Below are 24,824 nucleotides of genomic sequence, written 5' to 3'. Positions count from 1 at the left end.
ACGTCATACCCAGTCATATAGATTCTCCGCCATTTTGAATGTTAACGAAAAGCGTTTTTTCGCTACTCCTCCTACAATTCTTAACGAATCTTCTTCAAAATTGCCACAGATGATCTTCAGACCAAACCTCACAAAAGTTATCCCCTGGAGCTTTGATTTTCGCAACCGTTTGTTAGTTACAGCCAATCAGATTCAGCAACAGATCCGGAAAAAGGGAAGTGAGGTCATATCTTAGTGAATCTTTGATGCATTGACTCCAAACTTGGTGTATGGATTCATGACCCTGTTATTAAGAGGTCCGAAAAAGGTAGGGTCATTTGAGCTCTAGGGGGCGCTACAATAGGCAAAATTGTGTTTTGACCAATAACTGTTGATTTGTTTGTTGTATTTCAGTGATTCCTATGTCTCATGATATCTTAGGAGATCCCATGTCTGACGCATGTTAATGCGTGATCCCAGACGAATTGATGAGGCCGCCATTTTGAATGAATGAATAAAACGTTTTTTCCCTACTCCTACACAATGTATCCAATATTCACCAGATTTGGCACAGATTATCTTCAGACCACAATCACCTTGACATGTCAAAATAGGACTGAATTACAGCTGTTGGGGCAACAATTTGGGCCAAATCTGACCACGCGTGCCACAGGAGAAATGGCTTACTTTTTGTATACAGTAACTGTACACAGCAATTCCCAGCGCTGAAAATGGCTCACTGGGATAAGACGGGCTCCTTTGAAGTGCAAGGTCGTAGGTTCGAATCCAACCAAAGTCTCAAGCATGTCATGATACTGGTTTATCTGTTTAGTGATGCCAGGTATGCGACAGTAGCTGTCGAGCAGTATAATCATAATGGTCACGATAATGTTTCATTCTCAGGGGATTTATACTCAGAGTCAGATTTATTGTGCTTTGTCGATATAGTGATGCTACGTCTAGCCAGTGCATCGGATTTCTTGCATCATAACTTCTGAACAGATTTGTCATAAATCACAAGATTGGTCTCTTCTGATTCTACGTGGCATACTAAGTCGAAATATATCACACTGTCCCGTGTCTGCCATTTTGGGCGTCGGCCATTTGGAATTTTCATTAAAACAAACTCCTCGTTCGCCGTTGCTCCTATTTTCATGGACATGTAATCAAATCATTTTCAGACCACAATCACCTTGAAATGTCAAAATAGGACTGAATTACAGCTTGTTATACTTGGGTCAAATCTGACAATGCTTCCCACAGGAGAAACTTCTTACTTTTTTTTATACAGTAACTGAACACAGCATTTCCCTGCAGTGAGAATAGCTCACTGGGATAAGACGGGTTCCTCTGAAGTGCAAGGTCATAGGTTCGAACCCAGCCACAGTCATCAAGCATGTCATGATACTGGTTTATCTGTTTAGTGAAGCCAGGTATGCCACAGTAGCTGTCTAACAGTATAATGGTAATGATCATGTTTCATTCTCAGGGGATCTATACTCAAGAAGAGTCAGATTTATTGTGCTTTGTATATATGTGTCCTCTAACCTCTAGGGTTTCGATCCCGTGTCTGACACATGTTAATTTGTGATACCAGCCGAATTGATGCCGCCATTTTGAATGAATTAATAAAACGCTTTTGTTCACTCCTCCTACAAAATGTATCAAATATTCACCAAATTTGGGACAGATTATCTTCAGACCACAATCACCTTGACAACGACTGTACTCAGAGAGACTGAAGCGTCAGTTCTCTGCTAACGACTCTGCTTCTGTCTGGAGAGGGCTCAGGCAGATCACAAACTACAAGCCCAGAGCCCTCCACTCCACTAAAGACTCCCGCCTGGCCAACGACCTGAATGAGTTCTACTGTAGATTTGAAAGACAATTGGACTGTCCTGATCTACCCCTTCCCACCCACGGGGCCTCCTCCCTCACCCCCTCTACAGTGACAACTCTCTCCATTCAGGAGGGTGAAGTTAACAGACTTTTCAAGAGGCAGAACCCCCGCAAAGCAGCTGGGCCGGACTCTGTCTCTCCTGCCACCCTCAAGCACTGCGCTGACCAGCTGTCTCCGGTGTTCACCTACATTTTTAACACCTCCCTGGAGACATGCCATGTGCCAGCCTGTCTCAAGTCCTCCACCATCATCCCTGTGCCCAAAAAGCCAAGGCCCACAGGACTCAATGACTACAGACTCGTCGCCCTGACCTCTGTGGTAATGAAGTCTTTTGAGCGCCTTGTGCTGGCACACCTCAAAGCCATCACAGACCCTTTCCTGGACCCACTGCAGTTTGCTTACAGAGCCAACAGATCTGTGGATGACGCCGTTAACATGGCCCTCCACTTCACCCTACAGCACCTGGACTCCCCAGCATCCTATGCCAGGATCCTGTTTGTTGACTTCAGCTCTGCCTTCAACACCATCATCCCTGCCCTGCTTCAGGACAAGCTCTCCCAGCTGAACGTGCCCGACTCCACCTGCAGGTGGATCACAGACTTCCTGTCTGACAGGAAGCAGTGCGTTAAGCTGGGAACACAAGTCTCTGACTCCCGGTCCATCAGCACCGGATCTCCTCAGGGCTGCGTCCTTTCCCCTCCCCTCTCCCTGTACACCAACAGCTGCACCTCCAGTCATCCGTCTGTCAAACTTCTGAAGTTTATGGACGACACCACCCTCATTGGGCTCATCTCTGACGGGGATGAGTCTGACTATAGGTGGGAAGCTGACAACCTGGTGACCTGGTGTAGCCAGAACAACTTGGAGCTCAATGCTCTTAAGACAGTGGAGATGGTTGTGGACTTCAGGAAGAATACAGCCCCACTCACCCCATCACCCTGTGCGACTCCCCAGTCAACACTGTGGAGTCCTTCCGCTTCCTGGGCACCATCCTCTCCCAGGACCTCAAGTGGGAACTGAACATTAGCTCCCTCACCAAAAAAGCACAACAGAGGATGTACTTCCTACGGCAGCTGAAGAAATTCAACCTGCCAAAGACAATGATGGTGCACTTCTACAAAGCCATCATTGAGTCCATCCTCACCTCTTCCATCACCGTCTGGTACGCTGCTGCCACTGCCAAGGACAAGAGCAGACTGCAGCGTATCATCCGCACTGCTGAGAAGGTCCTGAGGACCCTCGAGGACCTGCACACCTCGAGGACCCTGAGGCGTGCGAGGAAGATTGTGGCCGACCACAATCTTAAATTGTTGTATTCTTAGATTGTTTAGTTCTTAGAAATAGTTAAACTTTTGTACTTTTACTTAATTTAAGATCTGTATATGTTTAGTGTTTTGCACCTCCCTGCCACAGTAAATTCCGTGTTTGTATAACATACATGGCGAATAAACCGAATTCTGATTCTGATGTCAAAATAGGACTGAATTACAGCTGTTTAAACTTGGGCCAAATCGGACAAACCGCTTGCCACAGGAAAAACTGCTTATATTTTTACCCAGTAACTGAACTGTGATTTGCAGCACTGAGAATCGCTCACTAGGATAAGTTGGTGTCCTGGCAACGGCAACGTCAGAGGTTTGAATCTAGCCAAAGCCGACGAGCTTGTCATGTCTCTGATTCTCTGTTTAGCGAGACTGTAAGCCACTGCAAAGGAAGCCAGGTACACCGCAGTCGCTAGTTACCTGTAGTCAAGCTACAAGCTATAGTCAATGCAATCTTCACACAAACTATCAAAATGATTTTAGATTTTCGAAACCGTTTGTCCGGTTCAGCCAATCGAAATCGGCAGCAGAGCCGCCAAACTGAAAGTTGTGTCGTATCTCAGCAAATCTTTGATGGATTCACGCCAAACTTGCTGCATGTACTTGGAACACTTCTGAGGATGTCGAAAGTTTCTTCTGGGTCATCTGACCTGCTTGGCCACCCCATTGCTGCTTGCAGCTATATTTTGTTTGATGTATTCTTAATTCTTAAGTCATTTCAGTCAAGACACGTCATTTTATTTATTCTACCATAGACATGGATAGATAGGTTTGACTTTGGCGGAGTGGATGTATCTACGGGGGAAGGACTCCCTGCCTCTAGCATTAGCAAGCAAAATACATAGAATATGAGGCAGGGAGCAAATGGAGAAATAATCCTCCCTGATGGATCGCAACATACAGACAACATGGGGGAGATTGGGTTGGTGGAGGATGGCAGCAGCACGATAATACAATAACCGTGAGTGAGTGTAGGAGTATCCATGCAGCCTTATAATGCCGCCTTATCGGACGTGGGCCAATGGGCTTGAAGCAGGCAAACACAGGTGTAGTTAATGAGTGTAATTAGGCACGCTGCCCGAGTGCCATGCCTGAACTAGGCTTTGCTCATTAGTTTTAAGTTTTAGAAAATTATTTTTTACTTTCAATGACACACACTTTTATTTTTAGGGATGCTTCCTTTGGAACTTGCACATACAATCTAACCATTCTTGATTGCCTTCAAGGAATCCGGAAGGTAGGTTTTGTTTATTAATCTTGTGTAGTATTTAGAAAATTCTGGCAGTATACTCATATAATAATGTACTGGATACATAGTGCCTTTTATCCAAAGTCACATACAGATGATGATTTTGAACCTACAACCTTTTGATCTACAGTCAAATGCTCTACCATTGAGCAATACTACTTTTCCAGTTTATTGCCTAATGATTTAAGAAAGACAATGGAATACAAGTGCAGACTGTCAGCTGTAATTAGGGAATCAAGTGACGTAGGAAGGAATCCTAATTACAGTGCAACATATCAGTGTTACTGTGCATAAAGATTACACTTTTGTCTGGATTGCCCAGGTCAAGTCCCAAAACTATTTAAGAGGAATTTATCCCCTCTGCTCTTGTGTTGCAGGCCCTTCAGCATGGTTTCTTCACCTTTGAGACCTTTGATGTGGATGAATATGAGCACTATGAGGTGATGATATAATGAAGAGAAAGGAAGCACTTGCAAACATTCTTATCTGCTTCTCACAGGTGCTTTGTTTCCTTGCACCTAAATAGCTTTACCTTCACAGAAGGTAGTGCTGTGTTACCATAGTTGACCCATAGACAACATCTTTTTATCTTTGCACTCTTAGCAGATTCCAGGACCCTGCTTTATTGACTTTTTCTAGATGTGTGTTCTGTCATCCAGTATTTTAACATTTTCAAAATCACACCGGGGAAAGCTAATTTAAGTCTATTTTGCTCATGTTTTGGTTCAATTGTGCATTTGTCAATCTTTTCCTTTGCCTTATAAGGCTGCAATTCGCCTTTCTATCAGCAGATGTCGCAAGGGTTCCCTTGCACAAGTCTGTCCTTCAGACAAAAGTTAAATAGCCTAAATAAGATATGTCTAGCAAGCATATTTGCATTTTACGATTACAATTATTGTTACCGCTATGTCACAGGGGCGGATCTACCGGGGTTTGCCACCCTAAAAATAGCCTTGCCACCCCAGTTGGCAGCTTTGAAAACAAAGAAAAGTTGTGGCTCATCGGACATTTGCGAGAGCGAATTTCTAATATCCGAATGCGAGTAAATGCAGCACGAAAACGACTCCATCCACCCTCCCCACACCGCCACCGAAGTTGCTTTCATTTGAACACAAGGAAGGCGCAAACTGACCATAGAAGGCTTCAACTCAAGGAAGAAATCGTCGGCACAGACAGCAGACCACACCGGAGGAATGAGGTGTTAAGCAATTATCTATTAATGACTAAGAATAATTACAAAAGTGCAGGGCTATACGGATTGGCAATGTTACTTTTCCTGTTGAATTGAGGTTAATAACATTAACCGTGAATACTTTGGGCAACAAAGCAACAACAAAGATGACTGTGGTAAAGTTAGTTTGAAGTTTGATATTCAACAGATATTCGGTAGCCCAGTATTGTGTTATTTTAACCGGTGTTTAGCACTGCTACGACCGGCCACTTAGCCAATGCTTTTGGCTGCCTAAACAACGCGTACGTTTAGGGACCGTCAACAAATTCAAAAGTCAATAGCTTTTCAACAACATGAACTAGGAGCGTCAAAATAATGTTAAACTGTTGAAGATGTATGCATTCATGCTGCAAAGCCTTTATTTTGTTCATTTTCATCTCAGGTTATTAAAAAATATTTTATTCAAAATAAATCTTCAAACTTCAATAGCTTTTTGGTCATGTGACCTATAATCCTCAAATTCATTTCAGTGTTCACTGACTATGCATACATGTTGCACAGCCTTTAGTTTTTTCATTTTGATCTCACACACATTTGCCACGGGATGCCACCCCTCAAAATCTCCTGCCACCCTCTTGCCACCCCATGAATATTTTTCTAGATCCGCCCCTGCTATGTCATGACATAATTGCGCTTACCAGTCAACACACAGATGCCCAGACTAGTCTGTAATGATGTGAAAAATGATGTGAAAAATGTAAGTGAATTTTATGAAGTGCATTAGCTTCACATGGATGTCTGTGTGTTGACTGTGTGGTATCATGAGAGGCTGGACCACTAAGCGGGGTGTAGGGCAGTGCATCACAACCGGACAGAGCAGGCAAAAGTGCGTTCAAACAAAGAAACCGGTTTATTCACCAACAAAAAAAACATTTCAGGAAGCAAACATAAATCATTTTAAAGCAAAACAGAGGCTTCATAAAGTTGCTCCTCAATTGGATCCTACCAACGGGATACTCAAAATCAAAGTTCCTCTGGCATCGAACTCCGTTTGTGCCAGGTACGCTCTCCTTTGCTTGGTGTGTGTGTCCACTCTTTTGTTCCCTCTCTCTCCAACACCTGAGCTCCCGCTTCAGAGGGCTGAGGCATTTGCACCTGTCTGCGTGGGGAATTCTGGGAGACGTAGTTCTTCTGTGTTCTTGATCTTGTGGCATGGTAGCCACTCCTGGAGAGAAACATAATGCCCCTCTACCACGTCCTCTCGTGATGCCACAACTGGTAAGCGCAATTATGTCATGACATAGCGCATAATAATTGTAATCGTGAAATGCAAATATGTTTTGTAAAGCAGACAAACATAACTAATAAATGCATTTTGCATTCACACATTAGCGAATCAAATCATATTATGACGTTGATAGTTTGCAACTATTTTGCAAATGGTAGGTTAAATCATTGATGAATATAATAAAAGGAGATGACGGCATGGGCAGGGACTGTTATGATCATTGGATTCACAATAGTGTAACCGATCGTTCTTGAAGGCTTATAAATTATAATAATTATAGACACGGACAGACTACTGGGCTCCGTGACTCCTCGATTCGGCCGGCCACACTTTATTGTCTCTACTCTTTGTACTCGACTTACTCCTTCACAATCAATGTCCCCCTTTTCTAATTCCTGCCTAACATTATAACAAGCCACTCAATAGTAGTGCTTACAAAAGCATATCTGAAATATCAAGAGGTATAAATGAGCATTTTACAGCCTCTTACATCTGGCTGCATTGAATGCCCATATTTTGTACAAAGTGCGTGAAGGTAACAATAGGCTAAATTCATTTATTCTTGAGCTGTAAGTAGGCCTATTAGAATGGAATTCTTGGAATGTTGGCTAACTGGATTTGAGTAAGCTGGACAACGTTGAAAGGAACCAAATCCATTGATTCACTGTGCGATCTATCATTAGAAGGAGGGATGGAATATCGCACCTGTCAAACAGCCTGAAAGATGCATTCACGGTTCACCAGCAAAAAAAGAAATCCTGTGCACAACGCGATACCCGAGATTACCATTATTCTATTTAGTCCATAGACGTAACGGGAACAAAACGTCGGCCATTCTAAATTATCTGTCAGTCTAATTGTAGTAGATAGGCCACCTACTTGATTTATCAAATGCAACTTTCATTTTATATGCGCTACTGCCCTTGCATAACACGCCATCCACATTTGAAACTGGAGTCCCAATGTTACAGTAATAGCCTACATAAAGCCACAATAGACATTCTCAACCAGTATTATATTATCCACTTCCTATTATAGGCTACACTGCCTGTCTTGCAATTCCGAAAGTTGTTAAATTAGCAAAGCATCAACATGTAGGCAAACATCAAGTAAGCCTACAGCCTAGAATTTCCAAACAAATTACAAATTTTTTGCTTCAACCATGTCTTGACAATAAATAAAGAACTTGTATGTTTTGTCACTAATAACTGGATCTAATTAGACCATTGAATGTTTATGATGTCCCTGTGTGTTTATACTTTTGACTGGGGACAACGCTATTTTGTCAGCCAACTATGAATCTTTGATCATGTCGGACTACTATAGACCAACTGCAGTATAACCAGGCCTGGACTGGTAATCTGGCATACCGGGCAAATGCCGGTAAAAAAAGGCCCATAAAGCAGGGACAGCGGCCCGTTGGTTCATTTTCCACACTGACACTGGGCTGGCCCAATCACATCTCTTAACAGGCTCCACCCCTCCGTCCGACCGATTGTGGTGGGCCGGTCTGAGCAAAAAAAGCGAGGGCACACAATAAATAAAACATGCGAGAATGTAAGTGTATCCTTGTATATTATATATTCTAGGCTGTATATTCTACATATCATAGGAATGTCATGAGATCCAGTGTGTGTGTACGTGTAAGCATTGCTATAAAATGTGTAAATCCTGACTTCTGAACACTTCTGACTTCTGAACAGGCCCAGTTTCCCAGACATGGATTACGCCTAGTTAAAGAGAACAATGCAATGAAGATCTCCTTTGAAAAAGATTTTGATCTAAGACTAGGCTTAATCCATGTCTGGGAAACTGGGTCTTTGGTTTGAGTTTGTGTTTAATCACGCTGGAGGCTAACATATTTTGAATGTCTGAATAACAGAAAAGTTGGGTGTATTGCACAGGACCCAAGGACGTGCAGTGTTGCATGTGAAGTGGTTTGGATGAGCGGTTTGTGTTTGCGAGAAATAAATATGGCCTCAATATATAAATACGTTTGCCACCATGTTGAGCTGTACTAAGCAATGAAGCCATGTATCTTGCGATAAATAAATATAACTGAATTGAGATGCACTGAAGTGTTGGAACCATGGATCTCACAAGCCACCAATGAGGGCACTGCACTTGCATTCACCGCCAACGGACACTAGCAGTTACCGGCAACTGGCAATGAACTAGTTAGAATAAACCTAGCAACATTTTCACAGGAGGTGAAGGTGCTTATGATTTTGCAATTGCTGTGTTTCCTCTCTTTCACTTTAGCGAGTTGAGAATGGTGACTTCAACTGGATAGTGCCAGGAAAGTTGCTGGCCTTCAGCGGACCCCACCCCAAAAGTAAAGTGCAAAATGGTAAGATACATTTTTAATTAACTTGTCATTTACCGTATAATGTCACATTTTCCATTTCAGTAGAGACATGCATAATTGTCTATTGTTCTCTAGCCCAAAACCATCTATATTACAAAACAATTGGAATATTCAGAGGTGAGCCCATGACAAAATAGGGTTAGTTTCCTTCGGCGCATTTCATGTACAGACAGTGACCTCGCCGATTGTGCTTTCACTTGCCAAAGCGTCAAGCAGCCTATAGTTTTTAGTAGGGGCTACAGGGTTTGAGCTGCATGGCCGCATGTGCCTGGTGCAAAATTAATCAAGATTAGTCCACACAGATTTTTGTGCAACAGCCAGCGTATTAATTTTTAATAGCAGTCATCTACTACATGCATCAATCTATCCATCTTGACATCAATTTGGATGAAGTTGACAAATTGCATTGCTAACTGACCTTTGACAAATTACCAAGATTGCACAGCAAGCTCCATAGCTAAAGGTTTATAAAATAAAGTTAATGGTTAAGGCTATGTATATTAGTATACAACCAATTGTCCAGCACAGAGTTGCCAGTGTAACTATATAAATATATACCACGCTTGCATTGTTAATCTAACCAATCAGAAACATTTTCAGAATAAAGTTTAATCGCCAAGTCGTGCACACAAGGAATTTACTTTGGTGGGCAGGTGCATACAGTAAACAAATAAGAAACCTATTCTCAATCCTGTCAAAAAAAATAAAAAACGCCTAAAAAGGGCATACCCAAAGTAAATTGAAAGCTGTTCTTGAACCATTACATTTAGTCATTTAGCAGACGCTCTTATCCAGAGCGACTTGCAGTAAGTACAGGGACATTCCCCCCCGAGGCAAGTAGGGTGAAGTGCCTTGCCCAAGGACACAACATCATTTGGCACAGCCGGGGATCGAACCAACAACCTTCTGATTAATAGCCTGACTCCCTAACCACTCAGCCATCTGACCCCCATTGGAGTACATGCAGGATTGTGGTCTCTTTTGAAAGGTGAAACTCTGAAGTTCTTTCCCCTTTTGTCAGGACCCCTGTAAGTCCTACTGGTTCTGAGTAATAGACGCTTGAACACAATGAAATTGAAAGGTTTATTTCTGCCTTGATTTTGTTTTGAAAACACATGCCTGATGAGGCCTAGCGGTGGTAGGTATTAGCTGGAAGACAAAATTGGACCACAGCATGAAACCTTACCTAATTCAAGTCAAATATAATACCACAATATATTCATATTTACACATGTTTTTCTAAGAGTACATCCCGGCGTTTTCTTTTGGAGACTCCAAAAGGAGCCTTGGTAACCAAGGTCAAATAATTAGGCTGAAAGGTGGTACTTAGAACTATCGTATATTATAGCTAAATCCCCCACTATCGTATATTATAGCTAAATCCCCCATTAGTATTGCTGAAACACAAAAACTGAAGCATGAACAAATTGGAGTGCTTTATCTGATTAACCAGGATTTATTTATTTTATTTTAGGCATTTAGCAGACGCTCTTTTCCAGAGCGACTTACAGTAAGTACAGGGACAGCGTCTGCAGAATTTCATTGGATAAGGCTAACAAGCTCATTTGTGAACCAGCTGAAGCCAATTTCAGTTTTGTACCAAAGTAAGAGTGTGTGTGTGGGAAGGCAGGACGCACAGATTTTGGTAGCCACCTGGTTGGCTTTAGAAGGCTATGGACAGGGCATGGAAGCTCCTATTGGGTCAAATGGTTAGATAGTTTGGACCTTTGGGAATGTAACCAGACAATTTATGTTGGTATATTTTGCATACGTGAGTCAGGTGGCTGAGCGGTTAGGGAATCGGGCTAGTAATCTGAAGGTTGCCAGTTCGATTCCCGGCCGTGCCAAATGACGTTGTGTCCTTGGGCAAGGCACTTCACCCTACTTGCCTCTGGGGAATGTCCCTGTACTTACTGTAAGTCGCTCTGTATAAGAGTGTCTGCTAAATGACTAAATGTAAAATGTAAATGTAATTCCTGGACCACTCTGAACCTTTTAGGTTGAGTAGAATCTTTGCTATTGCGACTCGAAACTTCAGGAGTTTGATGAACTGATGACGGGAGGTGCAGCTGTTGGTGTACAGGGAGAAGAGCAGAGGGGAAAGAATGCAGCCCTGAGGAGATCCGTTGCTGGTGGACCGGGAGTCAGAGACTTAATTTCCCAGCTTCATGCACTTCATAGATTTGATTGAGTGCAAAGTAAATTATCTCTTTGCCGGAGCCAAATTACACCTGCTTGGCGCTTCTAGTGTTAAATGCACATGCATTATGGTAGACATTAAGTTTAATAATAATAATAATAATAATAAAAGAGGACTTTTACATTTCATTTAGTCATTTAGCAGACGCTCTTATCCAGAGCGACTTACAGTAAGTACAGGGACATTCCCCCGAGGCAAGTAGGGTGAAGTGCCTTGCCCAAGGACACAACGTCATTTGGCATGGCCAGGAATCGAACTGGCAACCTTCAGATCACTAGCCCGATTCCCTAACTGCTCAGCCACCTGACTCCCATCTGACTTTTGAGTGAAAGAGTTGGCCGTAGGGGAATTTGCAGCAGTTTGGGGTAAATTGCAGTTTGGGGTACATTGCAGCAGTTTGTCAGACCAAAAAATATATATCTTTTGAGCAGACACAAACATAAATACTAGATCATAATATAATATATTAGATGAACTGCCTCAGAACCTTTTTCTTTTTACTGCCAAATCTCTAGGTTACCCACTGCATGCTCCTGAGGCCTACTTCCCCTACTTCAGGAAACACAACGTGACTACAGTGGTGCGGCTTAACAAGAAGATCTATGACTCAAAGCGTTTCACAGATGCTGGTTTTGACCACCATGAACTATTCTTTGTGGATGGTAGCACTCCCAGCGACATCATCACTCAACGTTTTCTGCAAATCTGTGAGAGCACTGATGGTGCTCTGGCTGTCCACTGCAAGGGTAAGACGGTCTAATCCAAATGCACCCTTGATGTATTCACCCAATTCTTTAAATGTTTCACCACATGTTTAGGGATGCTCATTTAGATGTTTTTTTCTGACTGATAATCGACACTCGTTAACGACCATTAACTGTTAACCGCTAAGATTAAAATGTGGTGTCTGTGACCGATAAAAACTTGTGGCTTGTGAACCTGCTACTGTTAACAGCAACACAATGTGTCCAAAGTGTCTGGCTTGCTTTCCAATCCATCCAACTGACTGCTTAAACTTCCAAGTGCTGTCATTTTTCCATGTAGCGCCCCCTAGCATGTCTTCTATTAGTTTAGAGTGTGCTCCCCGAATTCTTCTTTCAGTGAAAGATCTCTCTAATTAATTAATGTCCTAGAATGTAACTTTAGATTCCTTTAGCCTACTATGATAACCCCTAATATTACCTGTGTAAAACCCAAATGCTTAAACAATGATCAAAAAGAAACACGTTTTATATATTTACTGAAAATATATAGAAATACACATGAAATACAAACATACACTGAATTGAACAAATCTTTACACCCCTCAATTTCGGTATCCTAAACTAAGCCGACATGTAACTTAACTAATCCACTAAATGGAAAGACAGGCGATCAAATTAACCAACCATGATGCAGGCCCGTTGCATGACTTGGCGTGGAGAGTTCTCAACAAAATGTCAGTTCGCGCCATGGCGCCTCAAACCAAAACCCCCAAAATACTGTTGCTGTGTTAGATGTCCTCCTCGCCGTTGCAGCACTTTCCTGGTGGTGCTGGTGAGGTAGACGTCATAACCACCGATGCTCCTGGAGATTTGCACTCTCGAAACATGTGCCCAAGACAGCCGAGCAGGCTACTTGCAGGCCACAGTTCATTGAAGCTCCTAGCTCGAGCTGACTAGCTAGCTCTCTCTCTTGTAAACTTTATTTGAGTCTTACACAACAGTAGCATAACCGGCAACGTATTTCAAACGTTTCTTCAGACTCACTGTCTGTACAGTCTGCATACACATTACACTCACGTTTAGGCTTACTTAGTCTTTTACTAATTTATACCGCCGCAGTGCTCTGCGCAAATCTCACACTTTTTTTTCTCCGTTCTCTCTCTTTCTCCACACCCCACAACTTCTCACCCTGACCTCTGATTGGGTCTTTTTTTTGTAAAGGAACGTGAATATTAATGAACTTAATCGAAATACATATAAACATTACATTAACATTCATTATTAATTACATTAACATTCATATTTAATTATTTTTGCTCTCATAACTTCCTTATTTTATCCTGTCTCCCATGTTCTCTGTTCCATTCTGAAATTATTATTACGTTTTTTGGAACCTGTTTTCAGTGTTTTCTTTCTTTCTCTGCTGCTCCCTCCAACATGATCAGCGGGCCTTGGACGAACAGGAACTCTGATCGGTTGTTACCTGATGAAGCACTATCGTTTCATGGCTGCGGAGGCCATTGGCTGGATCAGAATCTGCCGTCCAGGCTCCGTTATTGGGCCACAGCAGCACTTTCTAGAAGAGTAAGTACTCCGTAGAGGGTCTTGGACCTCTAGCTAGATTCCTTCATATACATTATGGATTGTGTTAATGTGTATTAAATGAATGGTCTTTGAAGGTTACACCGGTGTGATTATTGGCTTCAATACGAGCAAATGATTATTTGTATGCAAAAGATCATACATATGTCATCAAGTTTACGTGGCTGCACTAGGGTTTCTAATTATATATTTTTGAAAATGAAATGAAAAGACAGATGAACCTGCTTGCTAGTTAGAAAACCTGGAGCCTTTGCTGTCGGTTATCTCTCGCTAGCAAACCCATTTGGCGATTTAATAATATGATTGCCTTTAGAACACTGCTATTTAGCTGATTATTACAAAATCAAAACGTTGTCTCATCCATGACAATCTAAAGCAAAACTTGCAGCAAAGCTTGTACTGTATGTTTGTTGTTCTGTTAAGATCCAAGAGATGGTTTACGCCACACACTTTTACATGTGTTTGGTGCATGGCATTTATGTAGTGGTCAGTTAGTATACCAGCTCAGACAAATCAACCATATTGATGGCTCTATAGTTTTCTTTTCATGCATTTAGTGATGATGAAAACAAAATGATGTGGATAACTCATTAACATGACGTTTTCTCATCAACAAAATGCAAAACATAAATGTTTACTAGTATGTGTGGCAAATATTCTCCCATTGGCAAATTAAATGTTCAGTAGGCAAAGTATCTAGGTAGTCATTATAACTTCATTCTGACAAGTGTCATGAAAACCTCCTGGGGGGAATTTAGAGCCTTCAATTCAGGAAGCAATAAGTAATTTAGATAGGAAGTTACTAATGTGGAGGCTTGGTGAAACCTTAAATTACAACCACAATTCCGCAAAAGGTGTGATGTTGTGTAAAATAAAAAACAGAATACAATGATTTTCAAATCACATAAACCCATATTCACTATATAACATAGAAAACATATCAAATGTTTAAACTGATGAAATGTACAATTTTAAGGAAAAAATACAGTAATTTTGTATTTGATGGCAGCAACACGCCTCACAAAGGTAGGGACAAGTCCATGTTCACCACTGTGTAGCATTTCCTCTTCTTTTAACAAGTCTGTATATGTCTGGGAACTGAGGAGACCAGTTGCTGGATATTTGTGTCTGATACAGGATTCTTGCTGTTCAATGGTCCTGGGTCTTCTTTGTCATATTTTTTGTTTCATGATCCACCAAATGTTTTTAACTGGTGAAAGGTCTGGACTGCAGGCAGGCCAGTTCCGCACCCAGACTCTTCTACTACGAAGCCATGCTGTTGTAACAGATGCAGGATGTGGTTTAACATTGTCTTCCTGAAATATGAAAGGCCTTCCCTGAAAAAGATGTTATCTGGATGGAAGTTGCTCCAAAACCTGTATATACCTTTCAGCATTGATGGTGCATTTCCAGATGTGCAAGCTCTAATGCACCCTCCATATCATCAGAGATGCAGGCTTTTGAACTGAGCACTGATAACAAGACGGATGGTCCCTCTCCTCTTTAGTCTGGAGGACGCAGCGTCAATGGTTTCCAAAAATAATTTCTAATTTAAATTTGTCTGACCACAGTTTTCCCACTTTGCCTCAGTCCATTTTAAATAAGCTTGAGCCCAGAGAAGATGGCAGTGTTTCTGGATCATGTTCACATATGGCTTCTTCTTTGCATGATAGAGCTTTAACCTGCGTTTGTGGATGGCATGGCAAACTGTGTTCACAGACAATGAGTTCTGGGGCCTGTTCCATAAAGGCAGCTCAAATAAGTTGGACTTAAAGTCCCAAACCAGACTTGAATTAGCTTAACAAGTCAAGCGGGGCTAAAGCGGTTCCATAAAGGCCAATTTCAGCTCACGCAGTCCAACTAATTCAAGTCAGATTTAGGTAATCAAGCTAATTGCACGTGCACCCTATTCTTAAGCAGCCAGAGAGGTAAAACATGGATCATACAATCCACCACGTCAAAAGCAATGCACACGACCACGTGACTTCTTCCAGAAAGAACGTTCCCTTTAAGCCTTGTACTATGACAGCTCCCTCATCCACCTCTTCATCAAAATGAAACGACACGCCATGATTGACGTGAACGCTACGTAGGTTGAGGTCCTTTTTTAGACCTTTAGTTACTTCGTTGATTAAAAAACAGACACCCTCTAAACACATGTAAATTTACTTTTTTGACATTGTTTTAAATAAATAGCCTACTATTAATCAATACATTACCCAGTAGCCTAACTTTTTAACATGGTTGTGTCGGGAAAATGGAGGATATAGATGTAAGTTAGCCTATGGATTTAGGTTTGTTTTGCAATTGTATACTACTGTTAACAACTATAGAGCTATGCTAATTATACTCAGATAATTTAGATTGAGATAGGCCTATGCCTGATGCCTAAACATTTGAAATCACAAACTAGGCAAGCCATAGGCTACGTTTAACGTGGCGTATCAAATCATTGTTCATCATCGTTTAATGCATTAGGCTAAATGTTGTAGCCTATGTAGGCTATTTAAGTTGATTTGCTATCAATGTTGAACATATTGAACTGCTGAAAATTAGAATATCCGTGGTAAATCATTGTTTTCCTGTTGGGTCAGTGTTACAGGAAGGTATGGTTAAGCACCAAGTCACACTAAGCCTGACAGTTAGCCTGCCCCGGACCAGACTAGTTTCGCAGCCTAAGTTGCCATAGTAACCGAGTTCGAATTACGTTGAGCTAGCTTTATGGAACCGAATGAACTAGAAATGAGTCCGACTAACTGACATAAATCTGGCTTATTCGGTAAACTCGCTTTATAGAACAGGCCTCTGGAGGTATTTCTGAGCCCATGCAATGACTTCCATTACAGAATCATTGAATTTCTGTATTTAAAGGGACAATGCACATTAATCAACATGAGCACAGTTCAACATGTAAAGTGCCAGATTTAGCCATACAGGCTCATTTTCATCTGCAGTCCCTAGCAGGTTGATGGCTTAAAACAAACAAAAGTTACAACCATAACAGCATAAAACAAGAAACACATAGGCATAGACAAGTAAAATGACACAGCCACTATTCCAGATCATGACAGCTGGCCGGTTAATGGCATGAGAAAAACATAACGCAATACAGTAGACACAAGTAAAAGTGGATAGACACGCATTAGAACATAACAACCACACAGAAGCACACACAGAGACAATACTAGTACGACAAAGATAAACACAATATCCAGGATTATGGCTGCATGTTTGATTAGTCAATAACCAATGTTTTATGTATTTGGAGAAGGATTTGATAGATGTAATGTTCCTTACTGTATTTTTCGGAAATAAAACCGAGGCTTGTACCCCGATTTTACAGTTTTCTTGTGGTTGTACGGCTTATATTTCGAAACGGCGTATAGCCCGGTTTTAGAAAAAAAAGTGGCTTTGTCCCAAGATCTGTACAGACAGCTAATTTAAAGGACTCCTTGATTGCAGAACCGAATTTACCTTGTCACATTGAATAACGACAGTTCAGTGGGTAAAATGGACATACAGTGAACCTCAAAGTCCATTGACACCTCTTTCCTATGCAAATCTCACAATTAAAAAATGTAGCTGTAAAGCGGTAGGTTTTGAAAAAGCCACCGAAGCCCACCTGTTTTGGCTCTGGTCTGTACCTTGGTCACGCCCCCAAATTTGCTGCGTGCTGCTCTGTGTACTTCCTCAGAATTACAAAGAACGTTTTTCAAGGATATTGAAAATGGACTACGGTGGTAAATGCAGTGTTCCAGGCTGTACAGGGAATGCTGACACTTTTCAGAGTCTTCCTAAGGAACCAAACACTCGACGGGCTGTGATGTTTGTCGATGAGAAGATCCCTGTGCAGTTCGACCCTCAATTACACATTTGCTCGAACCATTTCACCGAGGACAGTTTTGAAAACCTGGGACAATGTAAAGCAGGATTTGATATGAAGCTGTTGCTGAAAAGAGGTGCTGTTCCGACCTTATGTTCACAGACCCTCGCCCCTCGGCTTGAAGCAACGGTGGATGTAGGTGGTATTGCATTTACGGTTAGGCACCCGGCTCTTCCGGTCGTTTATATTCTATTAACTCCAGTCAACATTTACAAAACTATGTCCCCCAATAATTTTAGTTTGATTCTCGAACCTGGCTCATACTACTAGCTTTTTCATAGAATAATTTTTCTGCTAAGTTTGAAACCAATACGAAATGGGTAAACTAGCACCCCATTTATTTGCTTACGTCAAGAAAAGTTACCTGGAAACGTGCTCGCGGATACGAACAGGGGACGAGCACAAAAGGGAACATCAGCAAATCGCTGACTTACCTGAGCTGAATGAGGACAAGGAGAAAGGACTTGATAATCTACAGTTGCCTGCCTTTATTGTAGCAAGTTTTACAAATGGTTGCAGACATACATGACGGTTGTTTGTAGAGTTTATTTCCGTTATTTTAAAGCAGATTTAACCATTTTGTAATGAACGCATATTATGCTCATGGCTTGACAAATGTAATTATAGCCTAATATAATTAGTTATAATATCGTGGCATGTTACGGCGTCATTATAGTTTGTTGACATGTTATTATGGAACAAAGACGAAGATTAATAAATCATGTCTGATAACCACAATATTGTTATGGTCGTTATATTGTTAGAACTTTGTCAGTTAACACCACAACGATGGCATTAACAATAAGATAGTAATAGTAAGCAACACTCATCATCATTATAATAGTAACATAGGTAGCCTATTCACCTTATTCCGGAAGTCACGATGGGCGCGGCCATCCGCGTATTCTCATTTCCGGTTGGGATACTTTCCGCTTCATAATGGTACTAAAAGAGAATGGCTTAAACAGGCTCTGCTACTAATTTAAGGCTAATAGAGATGCCCAGCGTCAACTGCAGTTCGTGGCTGCCATAACAGCTGGATAAAACGGAATCAGACCCTGTATTATCATTGTTTTGACCATGGAAAGAAGAGGTCCGAGTGTTGTGGGCTGACATACTTTGCATCGACCTCCAACCAAAGTTGAGGATCTGCGTCCCTGGCTGAAGGCGCTGAATTTAAAAGACCCACTGAAGTTTCCTTTTGTCTGCTCGTATCACTTGCAACATCAAGTGTGTAATAAGAGATAAACTAGCTAGGTTATATTTTTGTATGTTTTAGTATTCTCGATGTATGATATTAGTAGATACAAGATTATAACCAAATGTATGGGCATGGCAGTGAGCAAAACAACTGCTGCAGTGCATCTAAATGTAATGTAAAGCTTTTGAAACAACGCAGCATTAAAATTATTTAATAGTCTTTCTAATTGCCATTGGATAGGAGGGAAGATTACTAGTGCACACCCTATATCATGTAAGTTTTAACACGTTGCATAAAGCTTGTACCAAAGACCCTCGATGAAAAAGCTGTTACTATTTATTATTACAGCATAATTTGTGTAATTTGTCACTCATACATTTGCAGTTTATGGCTAATAGCAGAGACCTGATGTAAAAACTAGAGCCTCAAGTAGATAAACAAGAAGCTAACGTTCTACTGCTAACAATGTTAGCTGGTCGGTTTTGCGGGGGAATCTCAAATACATGTACTGACTGTAAAATTAATCAAATGATTGAATTCTAGAGGACCTAAGCTTTCAAACAAAGTATAGCAACATAAGTCTGTGCAACACAGTCCTAGCGAAAAACAGGAACATCTGCCTGTCTCACAGGCACTTTTGCAGCTGCAGTGTATCACATGCAAAACACTGTCAGGGGCCGAATTTCTGGTCATCCAGGTGACGTGCAAGGTCCCATCCTGCATTTGCCAACCATATCCATCCATGTGGACAAAAAAAAGCTACCTTATTGGTGTAGAACGATCACGTGTCGAACCGTGCCACCAAAATCCTATTACGCTCTGAAGAAACTAGTTCTGCATAAAACATAGACGCATCGACAATCGACTGGAATCTCTGCGACAAACTTTTTTTAAAGCACGACTCGTTCTTTTTTATGAGCTAAAGATTGTGTAGATGTAGGAGCGGGATGAAACGATAATAGGGTTCACCTTACGGCCTACACTGGCTGTTTATCAATCCACGTTTTTCTCCGTTGTGTTCTTGCAAACTCGTTTGACATCTTTCATTACCCAAGTACGGTTCCAATCCAAAGAACACAAGTCACCAAGAATGCCAAAAATACCCGGAAATGTTCTTCATCCGCCCCTTTTATCGAGGATGCATCGGATGGTGACTTGGCCAGCGAGAACACACATGATTTCCCAGAAGTCATTGCAAGATGTCAGGAGAGAGGCGGACAAACTTCATAACTTTAAGTTTTTACTATTCATATTTCAGCTAAACGGTACGTGAAAATCAGAATCTGAATTAAAATGTGACGAAAAATGGGCAGTGTAGTCGCTGAAAATGTGTTTATTTTATTGTTGAAACGACTACTTTGTAAATTTGCTCCGACTTTTCGATAACCTAGCGAGTCCAGGGTATTGCGCAATAGCCAAGAAAACCCGCATCTCAATTCATTCTCTGTCCTTGCGGTCTTGCAAGACCATTCAAGGACGCTTGCAAGAACGTTCTTCAAAATATTATACTTGTGTTCGTAGCGTACTTCGGATTGATAAACAGCCACTCTTTAACGCTAGACCGGAAGAGCCAGAACTGGAAAGATGGCGCGGTCCGGTTTCGCGCTCTCGCTTGCCTCACTGCGCCACTGAGCACTTTTTCATAGAATGAATGGGGACGCCATCTTGGAAGCCAAAAGTAGCTGCCTCTAGTAATATAACTCTATGTATGTTCATCACAGCCGCAAGCTGCAGTATGATGTTGTCGCTAACAGTTATTAGCAATGCTAACGTATCCTGCCTGTATCTAGCATCGTTAGAATGTGTGATGATTTAGTTTACTGGCAATGGGGCTAACGTTATTTCATGTTCCTGACTTGTGTTTCATTCAAATAAATAACCCATGTTGTCATGTAAATCTACAATTCCAGGGTTTTTCCTGCATAGAGAATTTTGGCGCACGCCAAAGCCGTTTTCCCGAGTTAGCTTGAGCTAACTGAAGCTGAGTTGAATCTTGATAGTTTGTTTGCTAAGCTGTAGTGCTAACGTTACCCATTTAAGTCGATCCTGTTTGCTTCGACAACAGAAGTGGAAACAACTAACGTAATCATTTCAAATGATATCTAGACAATCTTGTTAAACAGTGTTGTGTAGTATTGGAAGTCAGGTGGCTGAGCGGCTAGTAATCTGAAGGTTGCCAGTTCGATTCCCGGCCGTGCCAAATGACGTGTCCTTGGGCAAGGCACTTCACCCTACTTGCCTCGGGGGAATGTCCCTATACTTACTGTAAGTCGCTCTGGATAAGAGCGTCTGCTAAATGACAAAATGTAAATGTAATTTACATTTTACACAGCGTCCAAACTTTGGAATTGGGTTTGTATATTTTGTTTCTCATAAAATGTGAGGACTGATTTTTGTAGTCAGTATTGTCCTCGGTCCATAGGAATTTATCTTTGAAGGGCAGCAATTCTCTGAGACATTTTTAAAGACAAGTTAATCATACCCATTATTTGCAGTGGTCCATTTTTGTCATCAGCTTGTGACACGTATAGGATAGTTTGCACTTTTAACTTGTCTGGTTTAATATCTTGTCCAGACAGCCTGTCTCCAAGGAAAATGTATTTTCTGACACAAAACTGACACTTGTTGAATTTCAGCCCACAATGTTGAATGCTGTGCAACACCTTCTTTAGCCTGAAGTTGTGCTCCTCTCAGATACATCCCCAAACCACTAGGACAACTATTTTGACACGTATGGCCTCTTGTCCCTCAATGCTGTGCTTTTGAATGCTTGTGACAGAACGCAAGGCGTCTGCCACGTAAATCGGTGGCTCTCGGCCGAATCCAGGAAACTGTTTAAAGAAAGTAATGTAGGAAGTGATTTTATGGCAGTCCATGATAAGACATAATGTATGTGTGAAATGTGTCATGTCATTATGGTGTTAGAGGGGGAAAACCGGGTGAGCATGTTAATTGGTTAATTGATTGTTAATTTATTGTGACGCATGTCATATGGTGTCACCCAGGTGAATAAAGGTGGGCCGCACAGCTCAGTTAGGAGGCTGGTTGGCAGGAGCATGTCCATTGGGAGGAATCGTTATGCACAATAATAGGCCGCAAGGTGAACCACGAAAAGTCTTTTAGAAAATGATTCCCGCTCCACAGTCTGGCATCTACACAATCTTTAGCTCATAAAAAAGAACGAGTCGTGCTAAGCTACCAAAAAAAAGTTTGTCGCTGAAATTCCAGTCGATTATCGTTGCGTCTATGTTTTATGCAGAACTAGTTTTTTCAGAGCGTAATAGGATTTTGGTGGCACGGTTCGACACGTGATCGTTCTACACCAATAAGGTAGCTGCTTTTTGTCAACATGGATGGATATGTTTGGCAAATAGAGGATGGGACCTTGCACGTAACAGAAATTCGGCCCCTGACAGTGTTTTGCATTTGATACACTGCGGCTGCAAAAGTGCGTGTGAGACAGGCAGATGTTCTTCTGCAGGACTGTGTTGCACAGACTTATGTCGTTGTTGTAATTGTGCCAACACAAAAGAAACTGAGGAACTGGAAGATAACTGTCCTGACACTGAAAGTGAGGACTGAGTGTCCTTAATCTGTTATTCCTTATTCTGTTTTGTACAGTTTTATATATCATATTTCATATTTTTCATTACGATTGTTTTTATGGTTGATCAGTGTTTTCATTTGTGGAAGAATGAATGAATGAATGTTACAACAACGACATAAGTCTGTCTGTCTGCCCCCCCCCCCCAGCTTAATGTAATTGCCTAGTTTAATAACTAATTTAATATTGCACATATTTTCGTACTATTTCCCCTGAAGCAATAAGGTTAGGCTACTTGAGAGACCTTCCACTCATAAAGTATGTTCTAAATGGCATAAATGCTGCCAATTATTAATTGATGTATTAATAATTGACGTTGGTCAGTAGCCTAGCCTATCCATTAAGGTACTCGAAAGCATGTACACTGTCTGCTTCATTTGAGCTTGATAGGCTAAGCATTCTGTAGCAAATAATAACAATAAACCCACTATGTATTAATTAAAACTACTTCTGCATAGTAATGCACCGAAAATACAAACGTAAGCAAAGGCAGCAATCGCTATCGAATCAACAGACATGTGCAATTTAGCTAGCAGGGGAATAATACAAACAACGAAGATCACCAGTTAACTTAATTTAAATTAGCAAGAATATAGACTAATACAATAACAGGCTTAAATTAACTGACAAGTTAGCTATACGACTTCTCAAAGACGCACACTCAACTGCGGTGTGAAGCGCGTATCCATGCTATTCTTCGACATGCACTCTAACGATCACATAGACGTCCTAAAATTTTGTACAGCCCTATTTCTGATACCATGGCGGCAGAAATTTAGTCGTGGCGGGCCGCCACGGCAAAATAAACATAGAGGAAACACTGTAACGTGCAAAGTCCCATCCTCTATTTGACAACCATATCCATCCATGTTGACAAAAAGCAGGTACCTTATTGGTGTAGAAGGATCACGTGTCGAACCGTGCCACCAAAATCCTATTACGCTCTGAAGAAACTAGTTCTGCATAAAACATAGACGCATCGACAATCGACTGGAATTTCAGCGACAAACTTTTTTTTGGTAGCTTAGCAGGACTCGTTCTTTTTTATGAGCTAAAGATTGTGTAGATGCCAGAATGTGGAGCGGGTTGAAACGCTAACAGGGTTCACCTTACGGCCTATAAAGCCTATTTCATTTATGGAAGTCCTGCGGTGCTTGCGTGCATTCTTCATTTCTGACCGAATCGGGTGCACTCTTTCACAATGCTGTAGCTGTAGTAGCAATCTGTAGGTTCTTTGACTCAGTGGACCACTGCCTTTAAATGCATCTGGAAACTGTTGAACTATTGCTGCAACTTGCAATTGAGCAGTCTTTACTGTTGCACAATTGATTCAGTATCTTCTCTTACCCTAAAATATGGGTAAAGAGATACTCATGGTTGATACAATTTGAACAGAAACTCACATTAGTTTGGGAAGATGGTAAAAGTAGTAAAGTATAATGGAATGAAACCAAAAAACTGTTGAGTCCAAAATTTGTGAAATTCACATTCACACCTATCTATTAACAACTACAACAGCATTGTTATTTAAAGTGGTGGCATCTGTCTTAATGAAAATCTGTTGGCAAGCTCCTTGCATACATATCTTTACAGTATTATCCATCATTAAATCAGTGACCAAACAGTGTTGTACAAAACACATGCATGTGCTTGAAAGCACATGTTTGTGCTTTCAAGTCTCCTTGCTGTTGCATGTGTGATCGCAACACGCACCTGTCATACAGTTAATTTTCTTTCAACTTCAAACTTGCAAAATACTTTCCATTGTCTTCCATATCTTCAAAGATGAACGCATTAAATACTTCAGTGGCTTGTGAACCCGCTACTGTCAGCAGCAACACAATGTGTCCAAAGTGTCTGGCTTGCTTTCCAAACCATCCAACTGACTGCTTAAACTTCATCCAATTGCTGTAATTTTTCCATTTCAACTGAAATGTTCAGTTTCAGTCCTTCACATTCGAAGCGCCGAGCCATTTCCCCCTACTTATAGCGCCATTAGGGGTCAAATTGGCCCGTGACTCTACAGACAGGGATGTTGTTACTGTCACGTAATGGTTGCTAGATGGCGCTTCTTGCACGGAGCTAAAGGCAAGGTCGGAAAATGACCTTGACCTCCGTATTAGTCGGTGATTATTTACATTCATTCAGTCATTTAGCAGACACTCTTATCCAGAGTGACTTACAGTAAGTACAGGGACATTCCCCGAGGCAGGTAGGGTGAAGTGCCTTGCCCAGGAACACAACTTCATTTGGCACGGCCAGGAATCGAACCAGCAACCTTCTGATTGGTAGCCTGATTCCCTAACCGCTCAGCCATCTGACACCCCGTTTTAATTAGAACGTTTGTTGTCTG

The 24,824-nt window shown here is 41.4% G+C and overlaps 1 protein-coding gene across 3 annotated transcripts in view; it reads left to right on the top strand.

The window, feature by feature from the left end:
• The window catches only part of cdc14ab (cell division cycle 14Ab), a 154,738-nt gene that overhangs the window by 90,582 nt on the left and 39,332 nt on the right, over nt 1–24,824 (top strand). For all 3 annotated transcript variants that reach the window (XM_062452673.1, XM_062452672.1, XM_062452671.1), the window contains exons 6-10: nt 4,372–4,438; nt 4,828–4,890; nt 9,172–9,259; nt 11,993–12,223; nt 13,627–13,765. In XM_062452673.1, the coding sequence (XP_062308657.1) occupies nt 4,372–4,438; nt 4,828–4,890; nt 9,172–9,259; nt 11,993–12,223; nt 13,627–13,765 (588 nt within the window). The remainder of the gene's footprint in view (nt 1–4,371; nt 4,439–4,827; nt 4,891–9,171; nt 9,260–11,992; nt 12,224–13,626; nt 13,766–24,824) is intronic.

This window comes from Osmerus eperlanus, chromosome 26 (genome assembly GCF_963692335.1).
Source record: "Osmerus eperlanus chromosome 26, fOsmEpe2.1, whole genome shotgun sequence".
Lineage (NCBI taxonomy): Eukaryota > Metazoa > Chordata > Actinopteri > Osmeriformes > Osmeridae > Osmerus > Osmerus eperlanus.
The sequence above is the reverse complement of the archived record's forward strand: the minus strand, read 5'-3'. Positions and strand labels throughout refer to the sequence as shown.